The following is an 18,585-nucleotide window of genomic DNA, read 5'->3' on the forward strand; positions in this document are numbered from 1 at the left end:
TGCTTTGAGATTCGGTATGCCACGTGTCGCATGGAGAGGTGGATCTCCCGTTTGTGCATGTGCGACCTGGTCGTACATGATTTTCTTCCCCAGCCGAGGGACGTCCGCCACTGGATCAGCCTCGCCATGCACTCCACTTCAGTCACCTGCAGGCGGGTCGAGTCAGGACGATACGTCGCCAACCGAGCCCTCTGGTCGCTCCCTCGATTTTGGTCCGGCCTCCCTTGCATCTCCGGATGCGGCTGACGAGCCGACACAGGACTCAACTCCCATGGCGTCTCCTGAGCTACAGGCTGTTCAACGCCTGTGGCTGGTGCTCCTGCAGCTCCACATCGCATGCAGATGCGGCTTCGCGACAACATCGTCAAGAAGCTGGTGCCGACGGACAGCACTGTGCGCTACGATCCTCGGCGGCGCGCTTTTCATGTTGAACCACGGTCCTATCGACACGCGCTTGCCGACCACCAGTGGCGCGCCGCCATGGGAGCCCAATACTTTGCTCTCCAGCACAACCACACATGGACATTGGTTCCGCGTCCGCCTGGCAAGAATATCAATGGGTGCAAATGGGTGTTCAAAGTCAAGCATAAATCTGATGGATCGTTTGACAAGTTCAAGGCTCGCCTTGTCGCTCGTGGGTTTACTCAACAGTACATCATCGATTATTCAGATACTTTCTCTCCTGTTGTGAAGCCTGCTACAGTGCATTTGGTGCTCTTCCTGGCTGTTTCCCGTGGCTAGCAGCTTCGTCAAGTGGACATCAGCAACACATTTTTGTATGGAATTCTTGAGGAGGAGGCATACATGCAACAGCCACCGGGGTTCCAAGATCCGAGCCATCCGAACTATGTTTGCAAGCTTCAGAAGGCGTTGTATGGGTTGAAGCAGTCACCGCATGCTTGGTATGCTCGGCTTCATGATCGTCTTCAACAACTTGGTTTTGTGCCATCTGCAGCAGACACCTCGTTGTTCATCTTTCATGAAAATGGTGTCACTCTTTACATGCTGGTGTATGTTGACGACATGGTCATCGTTGGCTCTTCCACGAGGGCGGTTGAATGCCTGCTTCGCCAGCTCTCTGCTACCTTCCCTGTTAAGGATCTTGGTCCATTGAATTATTTCTTGGGCATTGAAGTGATCCGCAATTCCGGGGGAATCAACCTTGTTCAGAGAAGTATGCACTCGATCTACTGGAACGCTCAAACATGGCGAATTGCAGACCAGTTCCAACGCCGATGTGTACACATGAGAAGCTCACACATGAGTCTGGGCAAGCACTGAATGAGAATGATGCCTTCAAGTACAAGAGCACGGTAGGCGCGTTGCAATACTTGACACTGACAAGGCCAGACCTGTCGTTTGCAGTGAACAAAGTGTGCCAGTATTTGTCACGTCCCACTGATGTACATTGGGAAGCAGTGAAAAGAATCCTTCGCTTTGTTAGAGGAATAGTATTCATCGGCTTATCCATTCGGTGCTCACCATCAGTCCTCATGAGTGTGTTCACTGACGCGGATTGGGCCGGTTGCAGCGACGATCGTCGTTCCACGGGTGGCTTTGCGGTCTTCCTCAGGCAAAATCTTATATCTTGGAGCGCCAGAAAGCAACCAACGGTGTCTCGTTCCTCGACTGAAGCTGAATACAAGGCGCTGGCGAATGGCACCGCTGAAACTACATGGTTACAGTCTCTGCTGAAGGAGCTACAGGTAGCTCAGCCTCGACCTCCTGTACTATGATGTGACAATCTCGGGGAGACGTATCTCACTGCGAACCCAGTTTTTTATGCACGCACAAAGCATATAGAGGTGGACTTTCATTTTGTGCGAGAAAAGGTTGCCATGGGTGCTTTGGACGTTCGGTTCGTCTCTTCAGCAGATCAAGTTGCCGACGCCTTCACTAAACCTCTCACCAAGCAGACACTCGAGCGACTTCGTTCCAATCTCAACCTCTGTACCGGCTGAGATTGCGGGGGAATGTTAAACGAGTCTATAGCCTAACCATTGGTTGTTAGGACCAGCTCGTGTGCTGTATCGATAATGATCAAGTTAGGTTGTTGTAGATAAAATCCTAACAGAATTGTATCTATCTTGTACCCTGCCTGAGTATAAATGGAAGGCAAGGCCTGACGCATAAGTCACGGCAATTCATTCCTTTTGACTTTCGCTATAGTGAACAAAGGGATATTGGGCTCACACCCCAAGTAGCCGGCCGGGCTGTCTGGGCCTGCCTCCACCGCTGAATGACGGTAGTGGTTCGTTCGGTGGTCCAAGGACCTTAGTGTGATTTTTATATTAAAGATGCTACTACTGATGAACTTTTCAAAATAGACCCGGATCCTTTTACGCAAAAGGAAAAACGCTTCCTACGGCTCCTAGGGTAGAGAGGTTGGCTTCTCCATCCATCACTTGTCGCGGACGGACGACAGATGAATGTGGCGCAGTACGTGCAAGCATCGGGTGCAGTTACCTCACCGTCGTGCATACTACACCGAAAAGGTCTTTTTCCACAGGGTCTCTCCCTGCAAAAGGTTAATCTCCGGTACAAAATTAAAAGCCAACCTAACAGAACAACCCAACAGCTCCGGCGATCTTCCAAGTCAATCTCACTCCAAAACAAGACCAAAAACCTGCTCTCGGAAAGCGGCAGCACGAGCAGGCCAAGAAACCAACCACCTCACGTACGTAGGTACTGCCCACGACGACGCCACCACTAACTCGCCCCGTCCGTCCTCTCCCCCTACTCGCGGCTCGCGCCAGCTTCAATTCATCGCCACTCACCACCAGCCACCGGCCACCACCACCACCACCACCACCACATTCGCCCAGGCCGCTGCCTGCCCCGCAGTGGTACCCTCCCCCCCGCCCGTGTCCGCCCTCCTAAAACGAGCGTCGGCCCCGAAATAGCCCGGCACCACGAGCACCGCCCACCGGCCACTCATTGAATCCATGCTGCCCTTGTCGTCGTTAACTCCTCTGCCTCCTCGCCTTGCCCGGGAGTGAGCGAGCGAGCGAGCGAGAGCGGCATGATGAAGCTGCGGTGGTGGCGGGTCGACGCGTCGGAGGTGGCCGCCGTCACGGCCATGGGCGTCTGGGAGGCCGTCCTGGCTGGCGGCGGCCGGCGCTTCATCAAGCGCAAGGACAGCGACGCCGGCGAGACCGGTCGGTACCGTCGCCCTCTTCCTCCTCCCCCCTTTATCTGCATGCGCGGTTGCTCTTCTGTTCCGTTCGTGCCAGTTTTTTTGGTCCAGAACCAGAAGTCAGGTCAGGGAGATTCTCCAGGCCGAGGAGAACTGCTCCCGTTTTGTTGCGAAATTTCGGCAGATTTTGGTGCGGGGGAACGGCACGATAGCTGCGCCCTTTCGCGGTTTGTTGGGCGCCATTTCCCTGGGAACGGCAAGGCCGTTGCTGGCTGCTTGTTGCTCGGCATGCCCGCTCCGTTTGGATCCTTTTCCGGTGCGGGGCTCCAGGGCATCATCGCCAAAGTGTGACGCTTTCTTATCCCTTTCTTCACGTACCTCTGAAATCTTTACTTAGCAATTTCTGCATCAGTGAGATTAGCAAGTTAATTTCATCCGTGGTGCCATTACTCTGCGTAGCTAGTTTAGTGTATTATTGTGTTCTTTAGCCCTAGCATTCCTCCCCAATGGATTCCACAAAATAGATATGATCTCACCATGGTTGGTGTCCACCATGGTGCCCCAGTATCTGCACATGCTCCTGCTGCACTCAATCTCTCACGAAATCCTGTGGAGTTGCTCTGGAAATCAACGTGTGAAAAACCTGATCCAGTTTACATCCACTGACTTAATGTCGCCCCGTCGTCCTGCATACAGGTCGGGCGCTGGAGGAGCTGCGGAGCTCCCTGTACAACGAGATGCACAGCTCGGAGGGGGCCAAGCGCCAGCAGCAGCGGTTCTGCGGCCCGTCCGTCGCGCTCACCTTCAACTTCGCCGTCGCCGTTGGGATCATCGTGGCCAACAAAATGGTACGTACAATCCCCACATCATCCACCTACATATGCCGCCTTCGTTAGTCCACGTACGAGTTCGTAGCAAGATTTCATTTACTCACGGATGAATCGTCTTGTAGGTGATGGGGAGTGTCGGGTTCAAGTACCCGATCGCGCTGTCGCTGATCCACTACGCGGTCGCGCTGGTTCTCATGGCGATCCTCAAGGCGCTGTCCCTGCTGCCGGTTGCGCCGCCTTCCAAGTCGACGCCCTTCTCCTCTCTGTTCGCTCTGGGCGCCGTGATGTCTCTCTCCACCGGGCTCGCGAACGTGAGCTTGAAACACAATAGGTAAACCGGATTCTGTCTAGACTTACATATGTTCAGTGATGTTGCTCCATGTGTTTCTCAGTATCTTTGCCATTCAGTGTAGGTTTCTACCAAATGGCTAAGATTGCCGTGACTCCGACGATCGTCGCGGCGGAGTTCATGCTTTTTAAGAAGAAGGTTTCCTGTCAGAAGGTAGGTTTACCTCCATAGTTACTGATGAGCTGCACATGTCTTTCCTGTACGTTGAACACAACTGTTGTCATATTTCTTCAGAGGAAGAAAGCCCAACAAATTGTGCTCTAAATACATGTCTTGTCGTCTCTCCACCGGACTACCACTCATGCCATATGTGTGCATGTGTTTGTTTGTTGTTGATAGTGCAAACCTGTTACGCTGTCAAATTTATTCAGTTGGTTTTAACTGGAAATCCTGTTCAACATTTACAGGTTATCACACTGGCAACGGTGTCAATCGGAGTGGCTGTGGCCACAGTCACGGACCTAGAGTTCAACTTCTTCGGCGCCTGCGTAGCACTGGCATGGATCGTCCCTAGCGCGGTAAACAAGATCCTGTGGTCGAATCTGCAGCAGACCGGAAACTGGACCGCCCTCGCGTAAGTTCCAAGCTCTGCATTTCGATCCGCGCATTGTTTTTCGGTTAAGTGACACGGATTGTTCGATCAACCAGGCTGATGTGGAAGACGACCCCCGTCACCATATTCTTCTTGCTGGCGCTGATGCCTCTGCTGGATCCGCCGGGCCTGCTGCTGTTCAACTGGAATTTCAGAAACAGCTGCGCCATTGTCATCTCTGCTCTGTTCGGCTTCCTCCTCCAGTGGTCCGGCGCTTTGGCACTTGGGTGAGACCATGGTTCCTCTCTTCACAAGAACATTCTTCCTTCTGAAATTTCATGCTGCTAATTGACTCCGTGTTGATTTGTTTGTGGCGTGCATTGCAGCGCGACCTCGGCACTGTCGCACGTGGTGCTGGGGCAGTTCAAGACCATCGTCATCATGCTCTCCGGCTACCTCATCTTCCGCTCCGACCCCGGGGTCACCAGCATCTGCGGCGCCGTCGTGGCCCTCGGCGGCATGTCCTTCTACACCTACCTGGGCCTCAAGAAGGAGACGGCGGCGCCCGGCGGCAAGAAGCCGCCGTCCAGATCGAACTCCTTCCTGGGCAAGCCCGCCGGCGATGGGGGCAGCTCGGACTACGAGGACTCCGTGTGAGTTGGGAGTTTTGCTTGGGGTGACTTTGGTGGCCGGTTGTGTTGTAAACCTCGTGGTAGACTCTCACTTCATCTGTTGTACATAGAAGAACTTTCCTTTTCCCTTTTGCTAGGTGACTTCTCAATGATTTTACACTTGAAGCTTTCTTAGTGCAGCTCTAGCTGATCCAAAAATGGTTAGAGGAGTAAATTTTTGAGTTTACTCCTCTAACTGGCACCTAGCCAGACTTGTATAATGGCTAGAGGAGAAAAAAAAATCATACTCCTCAACGCCACGGAATCCTATATTTTCTCGTCCGACCACCTTCCCGAGTAAAAATTGCCCCTTCTCCCCTCGGTCGGACCCACCCCACCCTGCGCCGCATCTACTCCGGCGCCTCACTTCTTGCTTTCGCCGCCCACCATGCGCCACCGATGTCGCTTAAATCGACAGATATACGACCCTTGCCGCCGACGCCGGATTCAACGCAGCCAGACCTCCAACGTTGTCGCGTTTTGGATGGATTTGATAGGGACCGAACCGCGCAACCGCCTCAACCACTCTGTGCCGCATCTCGGTTTGTCATCCTCCTTTCGACGCTCGAATCTCACCCGACAAACTGATCAATGACACAACCACGTCCATCTGTCGGCTGGGCTCAGCACTAGCCCAGCGGTTTGTCTGCTCATCACTGTCGGTCCTCAAGTGTGACCACTGCCCGTGTTTGGTGCTGCGTCGAGTTTTGAGCACGCCAAAACATCTCGAATGGGTGTTCTTCAAGTGTGAAAAGGACGAGATGAGTGGCTATTTTTATGTCTTTCTTCGAATTCCTCGCAGTTGGAACTTATTGTTTGCTCTAAGTTGTGTGTAGGAAGGATGCAAATTTTTGTATTGGAAAGAAGGGTACATTGATCAATTGTTAGGGAGAAAATTGCTAGATATTCGTGCACTATGTGTTAGAGTTGAGACGAGAGATGACACAATGTCCAATTATGTGGAGGCGGAGAAGAACGAAATGTGCAAGCTCAAGAAGCCAACAGAGAAAAGGCAACAATGTTGACAATAAAGACATAGAGAATGTATTACTTGAACTAATGGGAGCAGTTAGGACACTTGTGTTTCTATTAATAAAGTATCTAATTGTTCTTGTAGTTTTCTCTGGATCAATTCTCTTAGCGAAGAATCGGTGAAGTATTTAACCATGATGTCGTTTAATAAAGTAATACAAGAGAGAAGTTTATTTCGGTGGCCCAAAATAAAATGAAATTTGATAATATTTTTTTACTCCGCTAAGTTTAGGGGGTTGGCTAGAAATGACCAAAATTTAAAAGTGTAAAAATACATGAATTTTTTTCTTGAATTGTGCAAAATTTCTTTTACATTTTATAAAAATAATTTTTAAATATCACGAACTGTTTTTTGAAACACGTGAGCATTTTTAAATGCATTTTTTAAATTACATTAACATTTTTCTAAAAGTTGCGTTAACATTTTTTTACACTGTATGTACATTTTTTTAACTGCATGATTTTTTAATAAATTTCACTAACGCATTTTATATTTCACGAACATTTCTTTTAAAACATGCGCGTTTTTTACACTAGAGATATATGTATAGAGAAAAAGAAAATAAAGTGTCGCCATCCAGAAGGAGACGCGCGGCTCTCTGGTCGTGTCCATCGCGCCGTAGAAAGATGGGCCCTTTGAAAAGCCTGTCTGACCGGCCTGTTATCTCAAGCCTGCCTAACCGGGGCAGCGCCCACGACCAGGCCCGTGTTAAAACCAGCGTGTCTTCTCTCGCTTAGGGTTTTAGGTTTTCGCCAGCCACCCCCTACCGTCCCTCCCGTTCCCCCCACCCCATGGCCCGGAAGGTCGCGCAGCGCAGGCCGGCGGCGCCTCCCGCGCCGCCCGCGGCCAAGAAGGTGGTCAAGGTTCCCTCGAGGGCGGCCAAGAGCGCGGCGCCGAAGAAGCAGAAGCTTCCCGAGCCCTCCTCCGACGACGACTCCGAGGCGGAGCAGCAGCCGCTCCACGAGGAGGAGGAGGAGGATTCAGACGTCGACGCCCCCTCCGACTCCGACGCCGATGAGCTCTCTGGCTCGGAAGCCGGTAGCAGCGAGGAAGAGGAGGACGACGACGAGGAGGAGGAGGAGGACGACGACGACGAAGAAGAAGAGGACGACGACCCCCTCGCCGGCGACTTCCTTGCCGGCAGTGACGACGACAGTGGTAACTCTTCGATTGCTTGACGAGTAGAAGCGTACTAGTATTGAGTGGAATTAGCTTCAGCAGCTTCAGTTTTCTCCATCAAGCCATCCCATTGTAGAGTTCATGGCCGCTAGTTCAGTGCACGGCTATGCAAATCAGTGCTATGTTTTCTATCCAGGGAATCGAAATTGATGGGCTTTGTTGTGTTTCTTAGACGAGGGGGCCGACTCTGGAGAGGAATCAGATGGGTCTGATGACCTCGAGGCAAAGTCAGCAGCTCTTGATCGACAGAAGGAGCAGATTGAAGAAGATGCAGCTGCGGACCTTGCACTCAACATAAGATCAGAATCTGATGAATTCCGGTTGCCCACCAAGGAGGTTGCTTTTCCTTCTTCTGTTCACATTTTTTCTTTCTCAGTATTGTTTATGTGCTGCACATTGTAGGCTGCATGGACTTACCATGGTTTATAATTTAAAATCTGCAGGAGTTGGAAGAAGAGGCACTTGGACCACCTAACCTTCCAAATCTTAAAAGGAGGATCTCGGAAAGTAAGTTTATCCAATATCTTGTACTCCCTCCGTAAAGAAATACAAGTACAGAGGGAGTATTTATTAAAGTTCAGAAACCTTCAAAGATAGGTAGATAGATAAAGCTGAAATGGTGTTGGCGCAAAATTGATTCATGCTTTTGTAATTGAGGTGCATTTCTTAGCTCGTATAAAATTGCAAAGTCAGATTGTAACAAGAGGAGTGCATAGAGACCATATGCAATCTACTGATTTTCTATTTTTTTCCCTTAGCAGATTGCTATGATCAGGAATACCATTCAGTATACATTGAATTGATTTTCTGTGTTTGATCCACTTCAATCTATAGACCTTTCTGAGCTTGGTTTCTCTGTCTATTTGTTGGTTTCCTGTCTAGTTGTACGGGTACTCTCAAACTTTAGCAAGCTGAGGCAAGAAAATGTTGCCAGAAAAGATTATGTTGATCAGTTCAAGATGGACGTGATGGCGTACTATGGATACAATGAATTTCTCATTGAAGCATTTGTTGAGGTAAGCTGCCTATCCCAGCCAGTGATTGTCTGATATATCCGCTACCAGTATTTCTTTCAGTTTGAGTTGTGGTGATCCAGCTGTCTGATATTAGTAGTTGCAAATTGTCTGTCTGGCACGATTATTAATTTTTATAATGATTTAGCTGCTGTTGTTGTGAACATTCTGTGTGCCACATTGCAGATGTTCCCAGCTGTTGAGGTTGTTGAGCTACTTGAATCATTTGAAAAAAGACCCCCTGAGTGCTTGCGTACAAATACACTAAAGGTAATAACATATTAGCTCAATTTCTTGATGTATGTGTATGTCACCAAAGATTCTATAGCTGTTAGTCTCTAACTGTAGATTTATCACTGCTTCATTAAGTATGTCTCTCTTATCTTTGTGGGTTTGCAGACCCGTAGGAGGGATCTTGCTGCTGCTCTTATTCCTAGAGGGTTTAATCTGGATCCGATTGGAAAATGGTCAAAGGTTTGCTTTCTTTCAACTTATTTTCTTTTACTACTAAATAATATGGAATATTAAAGCAAGCCTTGTGGTTTGGACAATTTCAGGTAGGATTAGTTGTGTACGACTCCACTGTTTCGTCTGGCGCCACTGTTGAATATATGGCAGGACATTACATGGTATCTTCCTCTCCCTATTATTTGTTAGATTGTTTTCCTCACTATCCATCTACCAGCAATTCATCTTATCTTTTAATACTGTGATTACAGAAACAAGGCGCGAGTTCCTTTTTGCCAGTGATGGCTCTTGCTCCACAGGAGAAGGAGCGAATAGTTGATATGGCGTAAGATTTCCCCCCACTCTCATAATCCTTTTGCAATAATTCATTTGAACTAGTTTATAACTGTGTTTGCATGTATGTAAGCCTTCATATGCTATCCTATTGTGTCACATGCTTGCTTCTGCATTTGATATTAACCTTTAACGAATTATTCATGTCAGTACTTCCAAAGATAGAAACTGATTTTCTTCTTGGTTCCAGAGCTGCCCCAGGTGGCAAGACCACATACATTGGAGCTCTGATGAAAAATACTGGTTAGTTCATTATGCCTGTTTTGCCTTTTGACTATGTGGTCCTTCCTTCAAAGTGCCTGTTCTTTCTTTTTAGTAGCTGTTGAATGATATAATTATCCTGTATTTTTCTTCCTGCCTTACAGGAATAATCTATGCAAATGAGCTTAACGAGAAAAGGTTGCATGGACTGTTGGGGAACATACATCGCCTGGGTGTGACAAATACCATAGTTTGTAATTATGACGGTAAAGAGGTAAGCAGAAAATACGACCATTGTATGTTCTCAGGGGCACAGAGCATTCTTTAGGCCAAAGAACCAAAGGATAGTCAACTAATTGTATGCAACAAGTTAGCATAATAAATCATTACCAATATAACATAATGCTTTGTAGAGAACTTTTAGTATGAAGGCATTTCAATGCCAAGCTAATATTATCTGGTCCATTTCAATCATAAGAAAATGAATTTGGAATCCTAGTAATTGTCAGACACTTCAGTTTATTGCATCGTGTGCTCAATTGACATCAATTATTTTATGATCCAATTTATTTCAGCTCCCCAAAGTACTTGGAATGAACTCAGTTGACAGAGTACTGTTGGATGCGCCCTGCACAGGCACCGGAGTTAGTATAATCCAATTCATATTATTCTTCTGTACTCATTATACATCGTCTTGGCTATTTCATCTGATATGTACTCATTATACATTGTCTTGCCTATTTCATCTGATAGTCAATCTCACTCTGTTTCTGCAGACCGTTTGGAAGGATGCACAAATAAAAACATCTAAGGACATCGATGACATCAGGAATTGTGCTTTCGTACAAAAGGTGCATTTTATTCACAATTCAAAAATAAATACACGTTCTCCAATTCAAACCCATTCCCACTTTAAAATTAACGACAGTTATTAACCCAGTAATTCTCCAAATTAAATCTACTCACCTCCACATGAATTTATTTTTTTAGTTGGTTTTGAAGCAATTAGTATCGCTGTGTCTCTTATCTCTTGTAAAGTTGTCGTGTAAGTAAGTATCATATATTGTTATGTTCTACTTATCTGCTTAGCTATTACTCCCTCCGTAAAGAAATATAAGAGTGTTTAGATCTAAACGCTCTTATGTTTCTTTACGGAGGGAGTATTTTCAAAGTTATGTCTTATTATAATTTAAACCTTTCAACTTTACGGTTTCCATTAGAAGTTCTTAGGCTCATGATATAGTATGGTTAAACTATATTCGCAGTATGAGCCTCAATTACCTTATTTTTTAGCATACCAACTCCGAGAAGCTGATAAACTTGTTTTGCAGCAATTGCTTCTGGCTGCTATTGATTTGGTTGACGCCAACTCCAAAACTGGTGGTTACATTGTTTACTCTACTTGTTCGATGATGATTCCAGAAGTAAGTACATTTTTCTTGTTTGCTGGATAATGATTGAACTTCAGTAACTGAACCCTCCAACTTTGTGTAGAATGAAGCAGTCATCGACTATGCCCTTAAAAAGAGAGATGTAAAGGTTGTTCCTTGTGGATTAGATTTTGGACGCCCAGGGTATGTTAATCTTACTACCGCCTTCTCCTCTTTTAAGATCTGGTACTTTACTTATGTTTCCCTGTTTATTATCGTACAGATTCATCCGGTTCCGGGAGCATCGCTTCCATACGTCTTTAGACAAAACAAGGAGGTTTTATCCTCATGTCAACAACATGGATGGCTTTTTCGTAGCCAAGGTACATTTTATGATGTTTGGATTATTTACCAGGAGTGACGATAACTGAACCATATGATCACATGTTAGCTTCTTGAGGTGTCTTATCTTTCATAGCATGAATTTTCATCCAGGAACTTTATGTGAAAATCTAACTTCTGTTGGCAAATAGTTTGATGATCTCATTTACACATTGGACTGTTTAGAATGTATTTAAGTTATCACGTATAGTTGATTCTATAAAAGTAAAACTGCAAAATATAAAATAAAATCTGATAGGGTATTTCATTTCATACAGCTGAAGAAGATGAGCAACACAATTCCAGCCTCGTCCGAGTCATCTAAAGAGCCCGAAGAAGCAGCGGAGGGCGTTGTTGATCCAAACCAGGATGAGGAAGATGAGAAAGATGTTCCTGATGGGCAATCCACCAAGTCGAAGAATCATAAACAGGGAAAGAAGAAAAATGAACAAGCAAGTATCCCTGAAGGGGAGGGGGACCAGAGCCAGGCACCTGAAAGACCAGCAAAGCACCCCAAGAGCAACAAAGGAGTGAAGAAAAGTAGTGGCCCTAAAAGTGCTGAAATGAACGGAGATAAGAAAGGAACACGCGATGAACAAACAGAGCATGTCAAGAGTCAGAAGGGTTCCAAGAAAAGTAAAGGCCCTAAAAATGCTGGAATGGATGTAGATGAGAAAGAAACACCCAGTGAGCAAACAGAGGAGGTCAAGAGCCACAAGGGTGCGAAGAGAAGTAGTGGACCTAAAAGTGCTGGAATAAATGGAGAGAAGAAAGATGTGCCCGAGGAACAAACAGAGCAGACCAGCCACAAAAAGAAGCATGTGTCTGATAAAATTAAGAAGTCTGGTTCCAAGAGCACCTCAGGGACCAAAGAGAAGAAACTGGTGTCCAATGAAGGAAGCAAGAAGAGGAAAAGGAAATGGCAATTCAAGCTGAGGCGGGACTGGTGAGAAGCTTATCTTTGGCCTATTGCCCGTTTTTTCTCTTGCTTTGTGTGATTATTCTTGATCAACAATTTTACTATTGACAGGGAGGCAAAACAGAAGTCGGAGAAGAGGACGAAGGTATAAGAATTGATGGTTCAAGAGAGAGCCACATTAGCCTTAGAAGAGGAGATTTAAAGTGAAACATTGATGTGCTATGTATGAAGAAATGTAAAAGGAACGACTGTACACTCAATTTTGGTCTACGGTACAAGTTTGTGGTGAAGCAAAATTTTGTTGTACGCTGGAAGTGATTGTGTAATCTAATCACTGATATTTTATTTTCTGTGTTTAGAGAGTGTGACCAGTCTATTCTAGTTTTTCTCAGTGAAGTCGTCATGGACACCGAGGCTCCTATTACTAAATGTTGTTCTGGGCAACCTACCGTGTTTGATCGGATCATTGTGTGTGGCTGTAGCTGAAGTTCTATTGATGCATTGGCAACCTAAGGCTTTCACCGTGTTTGACCGAATTGTTCTTTGTGGGCTGTAGCTTAAGTTCTATTGATATACATGAGCAATGCTCTTGTTTTTTTTTTTGCTTAGATAGATGAGGCGCCTACAACGCTCTTCACGTGTTCTAACATTTGGAAACGTCTGTGTTTGTCTCTTTTGCACGTACCAAACATGAATTTAACTGTGATACATGCGTAAGCTACAACTTTGTAATCATATACTTTGGGACAACAACGTCTGGTCTGAAGGTAAGAAGAGATTGCTCATTTCTCACTATGCCCTTGTCTAAGAGGCATAGATCAGGATTTGTGCTGCACACACGATCCAGAAGAGTCCTAACGCTTCTGTGGACCAAGGCGGACGCAAATTTGGTCCTCTAGACGCAACATAATCAAACAGCTTCCAAAACTGGATGAACTCGAGTTCTTTAGGATTAGACCCAATCTGTGATGACCATTGGTGGGTCTTGAACCAATGCCATAGCTAGTCATGTTAGTGTTTGCCAAGGGATCTACAATGCAATGTTTTTTAACAGCCACCAGGTATCTCGAAAGCACATCAAATAAAATAACATCGAGCTGCTAAATGCAACAATTAGCAGAGGAAGTTTATCGGGCAGTTGATTCCGCAAGTAGCAGATACAGCTTGAGAGAGATTTTGTGCTTCCAAAATGCAAATAGCAGAAATGCACAATTTTTCAAATGCACATCTTTAAAACCCACATGCTCCAGAACATCCCAAATTCCAACCAACCGAGCATAACATCGTCATGTAGAACACCAGGGCCATAGCCTTGCTACAACACATATAGCCAAGGCGTCAAAAACTTTAAAACCTAGGAGTTTCACATGAGGACATTACGCATAACAGATTTTCGTCGCCATCTCCAGATCAGCTACTTTTTAAGTTCTAGCATTACCACTATGGACAAGTAGTATATTACTTGAGGTAGACTCTCCTTGGTGCACAAAACCTGGCATTGTTTTGAGGATTTGCTTCGCAGGCTTCAGTTCATGGTCTTGTAGGCCCTGAAAGCGACGAACACCGTTGCAGCAGCTCCAACAACAGCAAGAGTGGTGTAGGTGTCGGACCTATCCCAGGTCTCGAACCAGGTGGGCATCCGGCAAATCTTCATGCGACCCTTGCTGGCGGCAACACTTTCTTTGACACTCTCTGTCTTGGAGATCCTGCGGTTCTGCTCAGCTGGAATGCTCTCATCCTGTTTTCCTTCTGGCAGATCACTTTGGCAGCAGCTAAGGCCTCCTCCATTGCCCTGGCAGCATCCACCTGCAGGTGCACTGTCAGTTCCATTTGCTTCAGGGGATTCTTTGGCGCTTGATTCTTCCCCAGCCACGCCATTCGTCATGTGCCTAAGCTCCAGAGCTTGCTTCTGCTGCTCTTCAGACATACCCAACTGACCCCTGTATAACAGGATAGCATGTGTAAGAATCACACTTGGAAGAGGGGTATTTGGCTGTGGAGCAAACATAGGGCAAAGGTTCAATGAAACATGAACAAGACATATCAGGGCTTAAACAACATTTGCAAAACAAGATTGCATATCCTTTATTATTGGTTTCCTTGCAATGAGATTGACCACAGAAAGGTCATTTTTCAATTTCTGAAGTCACCGCAAATAAACAAATCAAGGTTATTTGAAAGTACAACACAGTATCCTCACATGGCATCACACGAACAGAATAAGTCGTACAAATGAGTGCTTAAACATAATTGACGAAAACTACACAGGCAGTACAAACAACCTACAACATGCTGTCTAGATGCTTATAGTCACAGTAGTCTTACTTTGCTATAATGCTCAAGTAAAGAAGCATCAGTGACAGACTTCCATCCCAGTATCTTCCCTCAAATCAAGATTAGACTACTTGAAGTAATCAAATCATTTCGAAATAGATTAACCAGTGCTATAGGCATACAAGTACTAGAGCACACACCAGGCAGTTTTTATAATATTATCAGATTATTGATTTAGGCTCAGAATCTATGATGTATAAGCACGGCCAAGTCCAGATAGAACAGCAAGAGAAAAGGACACAGATCTGAAAATGCTAATAGTACTCAATGACATGACACTACAACACTGATACAAATGATTGGTGAAACACTAACTAGATATCCTCTTTAGTCAAAATCAACACATGGAATGGATTAATTAAAAGAGGAAGCATACCTCCATAGACGGTCCACAATCGCTCCTCTTTGTCCAATTTGTTTGTGCAGTAACTCAGGCACATCATCAGGGGCAACATAACCATACCTAGAATTACAAATACAGTAAGCAATGACTGGGTTTTGACAAAGTAAAATTAAAACAGATAGCGCTACAGGAAGGTATTGAGATTCCTAGGGCACAAGAAGGTAGATTTATGATAGTTCCTGGTACATACCAATTACCAGTCACTTCTCCCTTAGCATCTGGACTGAATATGATGACATTTCCTGCATACTTATGACCTCCCACATGTGAGCATGCACTAACAGCCACGTGACCATCAAGACCTTCTGCTTCAATCTCTTCCTTGAACCTTGTAATCAAAGCAGGACCGCAAACACCACACCTTTTATCCCTGCTTCCATGGCAGCAGACAAAAACATAGGAACCTCTTATAGCCTCAGGAGATCCAGGAAGCCATTCAGTATCTTTCACGAGTACTTCTTCAACAAAGTTGTCAACATCAAAGTGGGTCAGCCCTCTGCAAAGATTACACCACGTATTGAAGAAAACAATCAGTTGACTTATGTATTCCTACCTAATAAATACTAGTAGTAGAAATGGGAAGACTGAATGTTTATTTCTTTGCAGCTTTCAGCTACCTGTATCGGATCATATCAGGAAAGATCAACACGTCTCCAAGAGATGACTCAGTGCCATCTTCTCCTTCACAAATGGTCAGTTTGGTCTGAGAAAGTAGAACAGACCACTCATTACCAATAAAAAATAACACATGGGAAAGTCTTGTCTATTCATCTATCTAGACAGTAGACAATATAAGGTGGATTGTCTGTAAGCACAAATCACATTGCTATCAGGTCAGACACACATGCACATCACAAAACTAATAAAAAAAGGCAGGAAAGCGACATGAACTAACAAAAATAATATGACAAATTCCAACAATAGACTAATAATAATGACACCAATCAAAGAATACTTGCTTGAATTTAGATGTGAATATGAAGAAAAGAACATAAGGCATAACTTAGGAAGATTAATATCACTGAGCAGTAACACTAGATTGCCAGAAGCTGCAAAATGCTCAACAGTGACAGTACCCTCAGAGGAATTGTAACTGCCATGTACCAATATAATTACTCCCTCCGCTCCAAAATATAAGATGTTTTGGATATTTCAATATGGTCCACATACATACTTAAATGAGTGAACAAACACATTAGAACATGTCTATATACATCCGATTCACAAAAAGTTAGAACATCTTATAATTGTGAACATAGGGAACATATGGGGTAACTACATTTTTTTCTGTTGCTTAGATCCTCTTTTACCAAGGAGCAAGACGGCCAAAACCCACACAGAGAAACAAGGCAGAGGATCTTCTGCCCTCAAATGCACCAAACAAATCATGCAAGGACATCTATACAAAAACAGAAGGAACCCACAGTACTTTTCTGGTTCTATTAATAACAACTCTATATATCACACAATCAATGTCCCCTAGCATATACTCTGTAGATCACGTGCTCAATGTTTCATAATATCAACCCCATGTACTGCACTATGTGGATGAAGACAAAAGGAGCAAGCTCCTAGTCCTAAAGGGTGAATAGAGACATTAATGCACATACCACCATATGATTTCAAAGGTTCAAAGGTGCATTATAAATGCTAACCAATACAGACGGCAAGCAAAGGACGCAATAATCAAATAATGAGAAAAACATCTAAACATGAACAAACAGAGCCTGGATTTGAACCAAACTACATCCCCCACCCCTTCAAAGATAGAATAACAGGATGTGAGCAAACCCCCCAAAAAGTATAGTGTGTGGATTTAAACAAAACCATATTATCAGAGCCAGATGGACCAGAAAACCATATGAAACAGTTACAAGGAGTCAAGGAACTGTACATCATAAATAAACTGAGAACCCACCGACTATATTAGCACTGGAAATGGAGCAAAATCCATTGAATGGAGCGAGAATCCAGCAATTGGACGGTGTGAGCCAAATAATTGGTAGAGTAATCCAATTATACCCAAACAATACCAGACACGTCCAAAACATATAAACACCAAATAACCACCAGAATTCGACACGCATGGCCAATATACACACGCTAGAATGTGGGGATTCGACACCAGTTCAAACCCCAAGAGCACTATTTACATGTCCCGTTGAAAGTTGAAACAACAATAACCTTAAAGGAGAGCACCAAGCGACCAGATCTTGCGTGAAGAAGCACCAAAACAAAGTGCGAACAAAATTAAGTACAGAGACACCGACCAATCTACAGACATAATTGGCACCAAATAGCAAGCATATCAACACCACTGACCACCATAATTAAGCGAGATTCTACTGCCCAATCAGAAACAATAAACTGAAGCAAAAGCAATTGGAACTACATCGTCCCCCAACACTGATCGGATCGACTGATTATAATATTTAAGGGTCGCGATCTCCTGCAGGAACCCAGCACCACCATATGCAGACAACCAAATCGAACTACATAACATAGTACAGTAACTCGAGCAAGTCGAAAACTAGTCGTCAGCTAAATCGTAAGCTCGGAGCAACCAGCAAACAGTTTCCACTGCGAACAACCACATACTAAAACAACACTAGCATACCAGAAGCATACGGATACCACATCACAGCACCAAATCAGCCACTCACAAAGCGAACCGAGAGGGGGACGGAGAAGAGATGCTCACGCTCTTCTTCAGGTCGGGCTTGCGGGCCTTGATGGCGGCGGCGAGGAGGCGGGGGAGGCGGTCGGACTCGGTGGCCTCGAGGTGGGACGGCCACTCCTCGGGGCCCTTGTAGCAGAGGAACACGTGGCGCTCGTGGAAGCCCACCGTCCCGGCGAGCTTCTCCGTGTGGAGCTCCTCGCGCTGGAACCCGAACTCCTTGTCCAGATCGGCGGCCGCGTCGGGGAGGGGCGCCTCCGGCGCGTCCGAGGCCGGCGGCGGGAGGAGGGCGTCCCCGGCGGCGGGGGAGGAGTGGGAGGGGTCGGCCATGGGGAGGAGGAGGGGGAGGAGGCGGTGCTGCAGCAGTCGCCGACGGCCTGCGGCGTGCTGGGGAGGGAGGAGCGGCTGAAATGGAAATTGCTTGGAGAGTTTGGGGGAAATGGAAAGCGCCTCGGGTTTTATGGTTGGGGGCGGGCTGTTCTTGCGGGAGGGGGAAAGGAAGGCCCCACTGACGAGCGTTTTGCGTGGGCCCGGCTGTCAGTGAGGTTTGGGTTTCGTTGCTTGATGCCGTGGGACCCACGCTAGAGGGAGGTAGCGGTCAGCTAGACAGCTGGAGTTCCGTCTTCACCCTTGCAAGTGCTGTTTCGCCACTAGTGTTTGCGAGTGGGGCACACCCGTCAGCGAGCGAGGCTAGTTTCCTTTCGAGGATGACAGTTTTAATTGTTTTTTCTTGGCGAATACGCTGTAGATCTGGCC

General features: G+C 45.9%; 3 protein-coding genes across 4 annotated transcripts; 2 read left to right on the forward strand and 1 right to left on the reverse strand.

Annotated features, from left to right (window-relative positions):
- The first annotated feature begins 2,719 nt into the window (after positions 1 to 2,719).
- LOC125514444 (nucleotide-sugar uncharacterized transporter 2-like) lies at positions 2,720 to 5,636 on the forward strand. The gene is made up of 7 exons (XM_048679783.1): positions 2,720 to 3,158; positions 3,833 to 3,984; positions 4,089 to 4,297; positions 4,375 to 4,468; positions 4,723 to 4,889; positions 4,964 to 5,134; positions 5,234 to 5,636. The coding sequence occupies exons 1-7, from the start codon at positions 3,023 to 3,025 to the stop codon at positions 5,502 to 5,504; spliced, it is 1,200 nt and encodes a 399-aa protein (XP_048535740.1). The 5' UTR covers positions 2,720 to 3,022; the 3' UTR covers positions 5,505 to 5,636.
- Positions 5,637 to 7,287: 1,651 nt separating this feature from the next.
- LOC125514443 (26S rRNA (cytosine-C(5))-methyltransferase NOP2B-like) lies at positions 7,288 to 12,773 on the forward strand. 2 transcript variants are annotated; one of them, XM_048679782.1, is made up of 17 exons: positions 7,288 to 7,709; positions 7,903 to 8,066; positions 8,174 to 8,237; positions 8,613 to 8,746; positions 8,930 to 9,013; positions 9,143 to 9,217; positions 9,301 to 9,372; positions 9,463 to 9,536; positions 9,735 to 9,787; positions 9,910 to 10,019; positions 10,321 to 10,389; positions 10,522 to 10,596; positions 11,077 to 11,169; positions 11,240 to 11,319; positions 11,399 to 11,498; positions 11,775 to 12,442; positions 12,527 to 12,773. In XM_048679782.1, the coding sequence occupies exons 1-17, from the start codon at positions 7,343 to 7,345 to the stop codon at positions 12,564 to 12,566; spliced, it is 2,322 nt and encodes a 773-aa protein (XP_048535739.1). In that variant the 5' UTR covers positions 7,288 to 7,342; the 3' UTR covers positions 12,567 to 12,773. The 2 variants fall into 2 exon arrangements, with proteins under 2 accessions (XP_048535739.1, XP_048535738.1); XM_048679781.1 differs by having other exon boundaries at positions 10,321 to 10,596.
- Positions 12,774 to 13,627: 854 nt separating this feature from the next.
- On the reverse strand, positions 13,628 to 18,268 carry LOC125514445. The gene is made up of 5 exons (XM_048679784.1): positions 17,854 to 18,268; positions 15,770 to 15,855; positions 15,343 to 15,648; positions 15,126 to 15,212; positions 13,628 to 14,355 (listed from the first exon to the last, which is right to left on the reverse strand). The coding sequence occupies exons 1-5, from the start codon at positions 18,157 to 18,159 to the stop codon at positions 13,941 to 13,943; spliced, it is 1,200 nt and encodes a 399-aa protein (XP_048535741.1). The 5' UTR covers positions 18,160 to 18,268; the 3' UTR covers positions 13,628 to 13,940.
- Positions 18,269 to 18,585: the final 317 nt, after the last annotated feature.

The sequence above is a fragment of the Triticum urartu genome, chromosome 6 (assembly GCF_003073215.2).
Source record: "Triticum urartu cultivar G1812 chromosome 6, Tu2.1, whole genome shotgun sequence".
Lineage (NCBI taxonomy): Eukaryota > Viridiplantae > Streptophyta > Magnoliopsida > Poales > Poaceae > Triticum > Triticum urartu.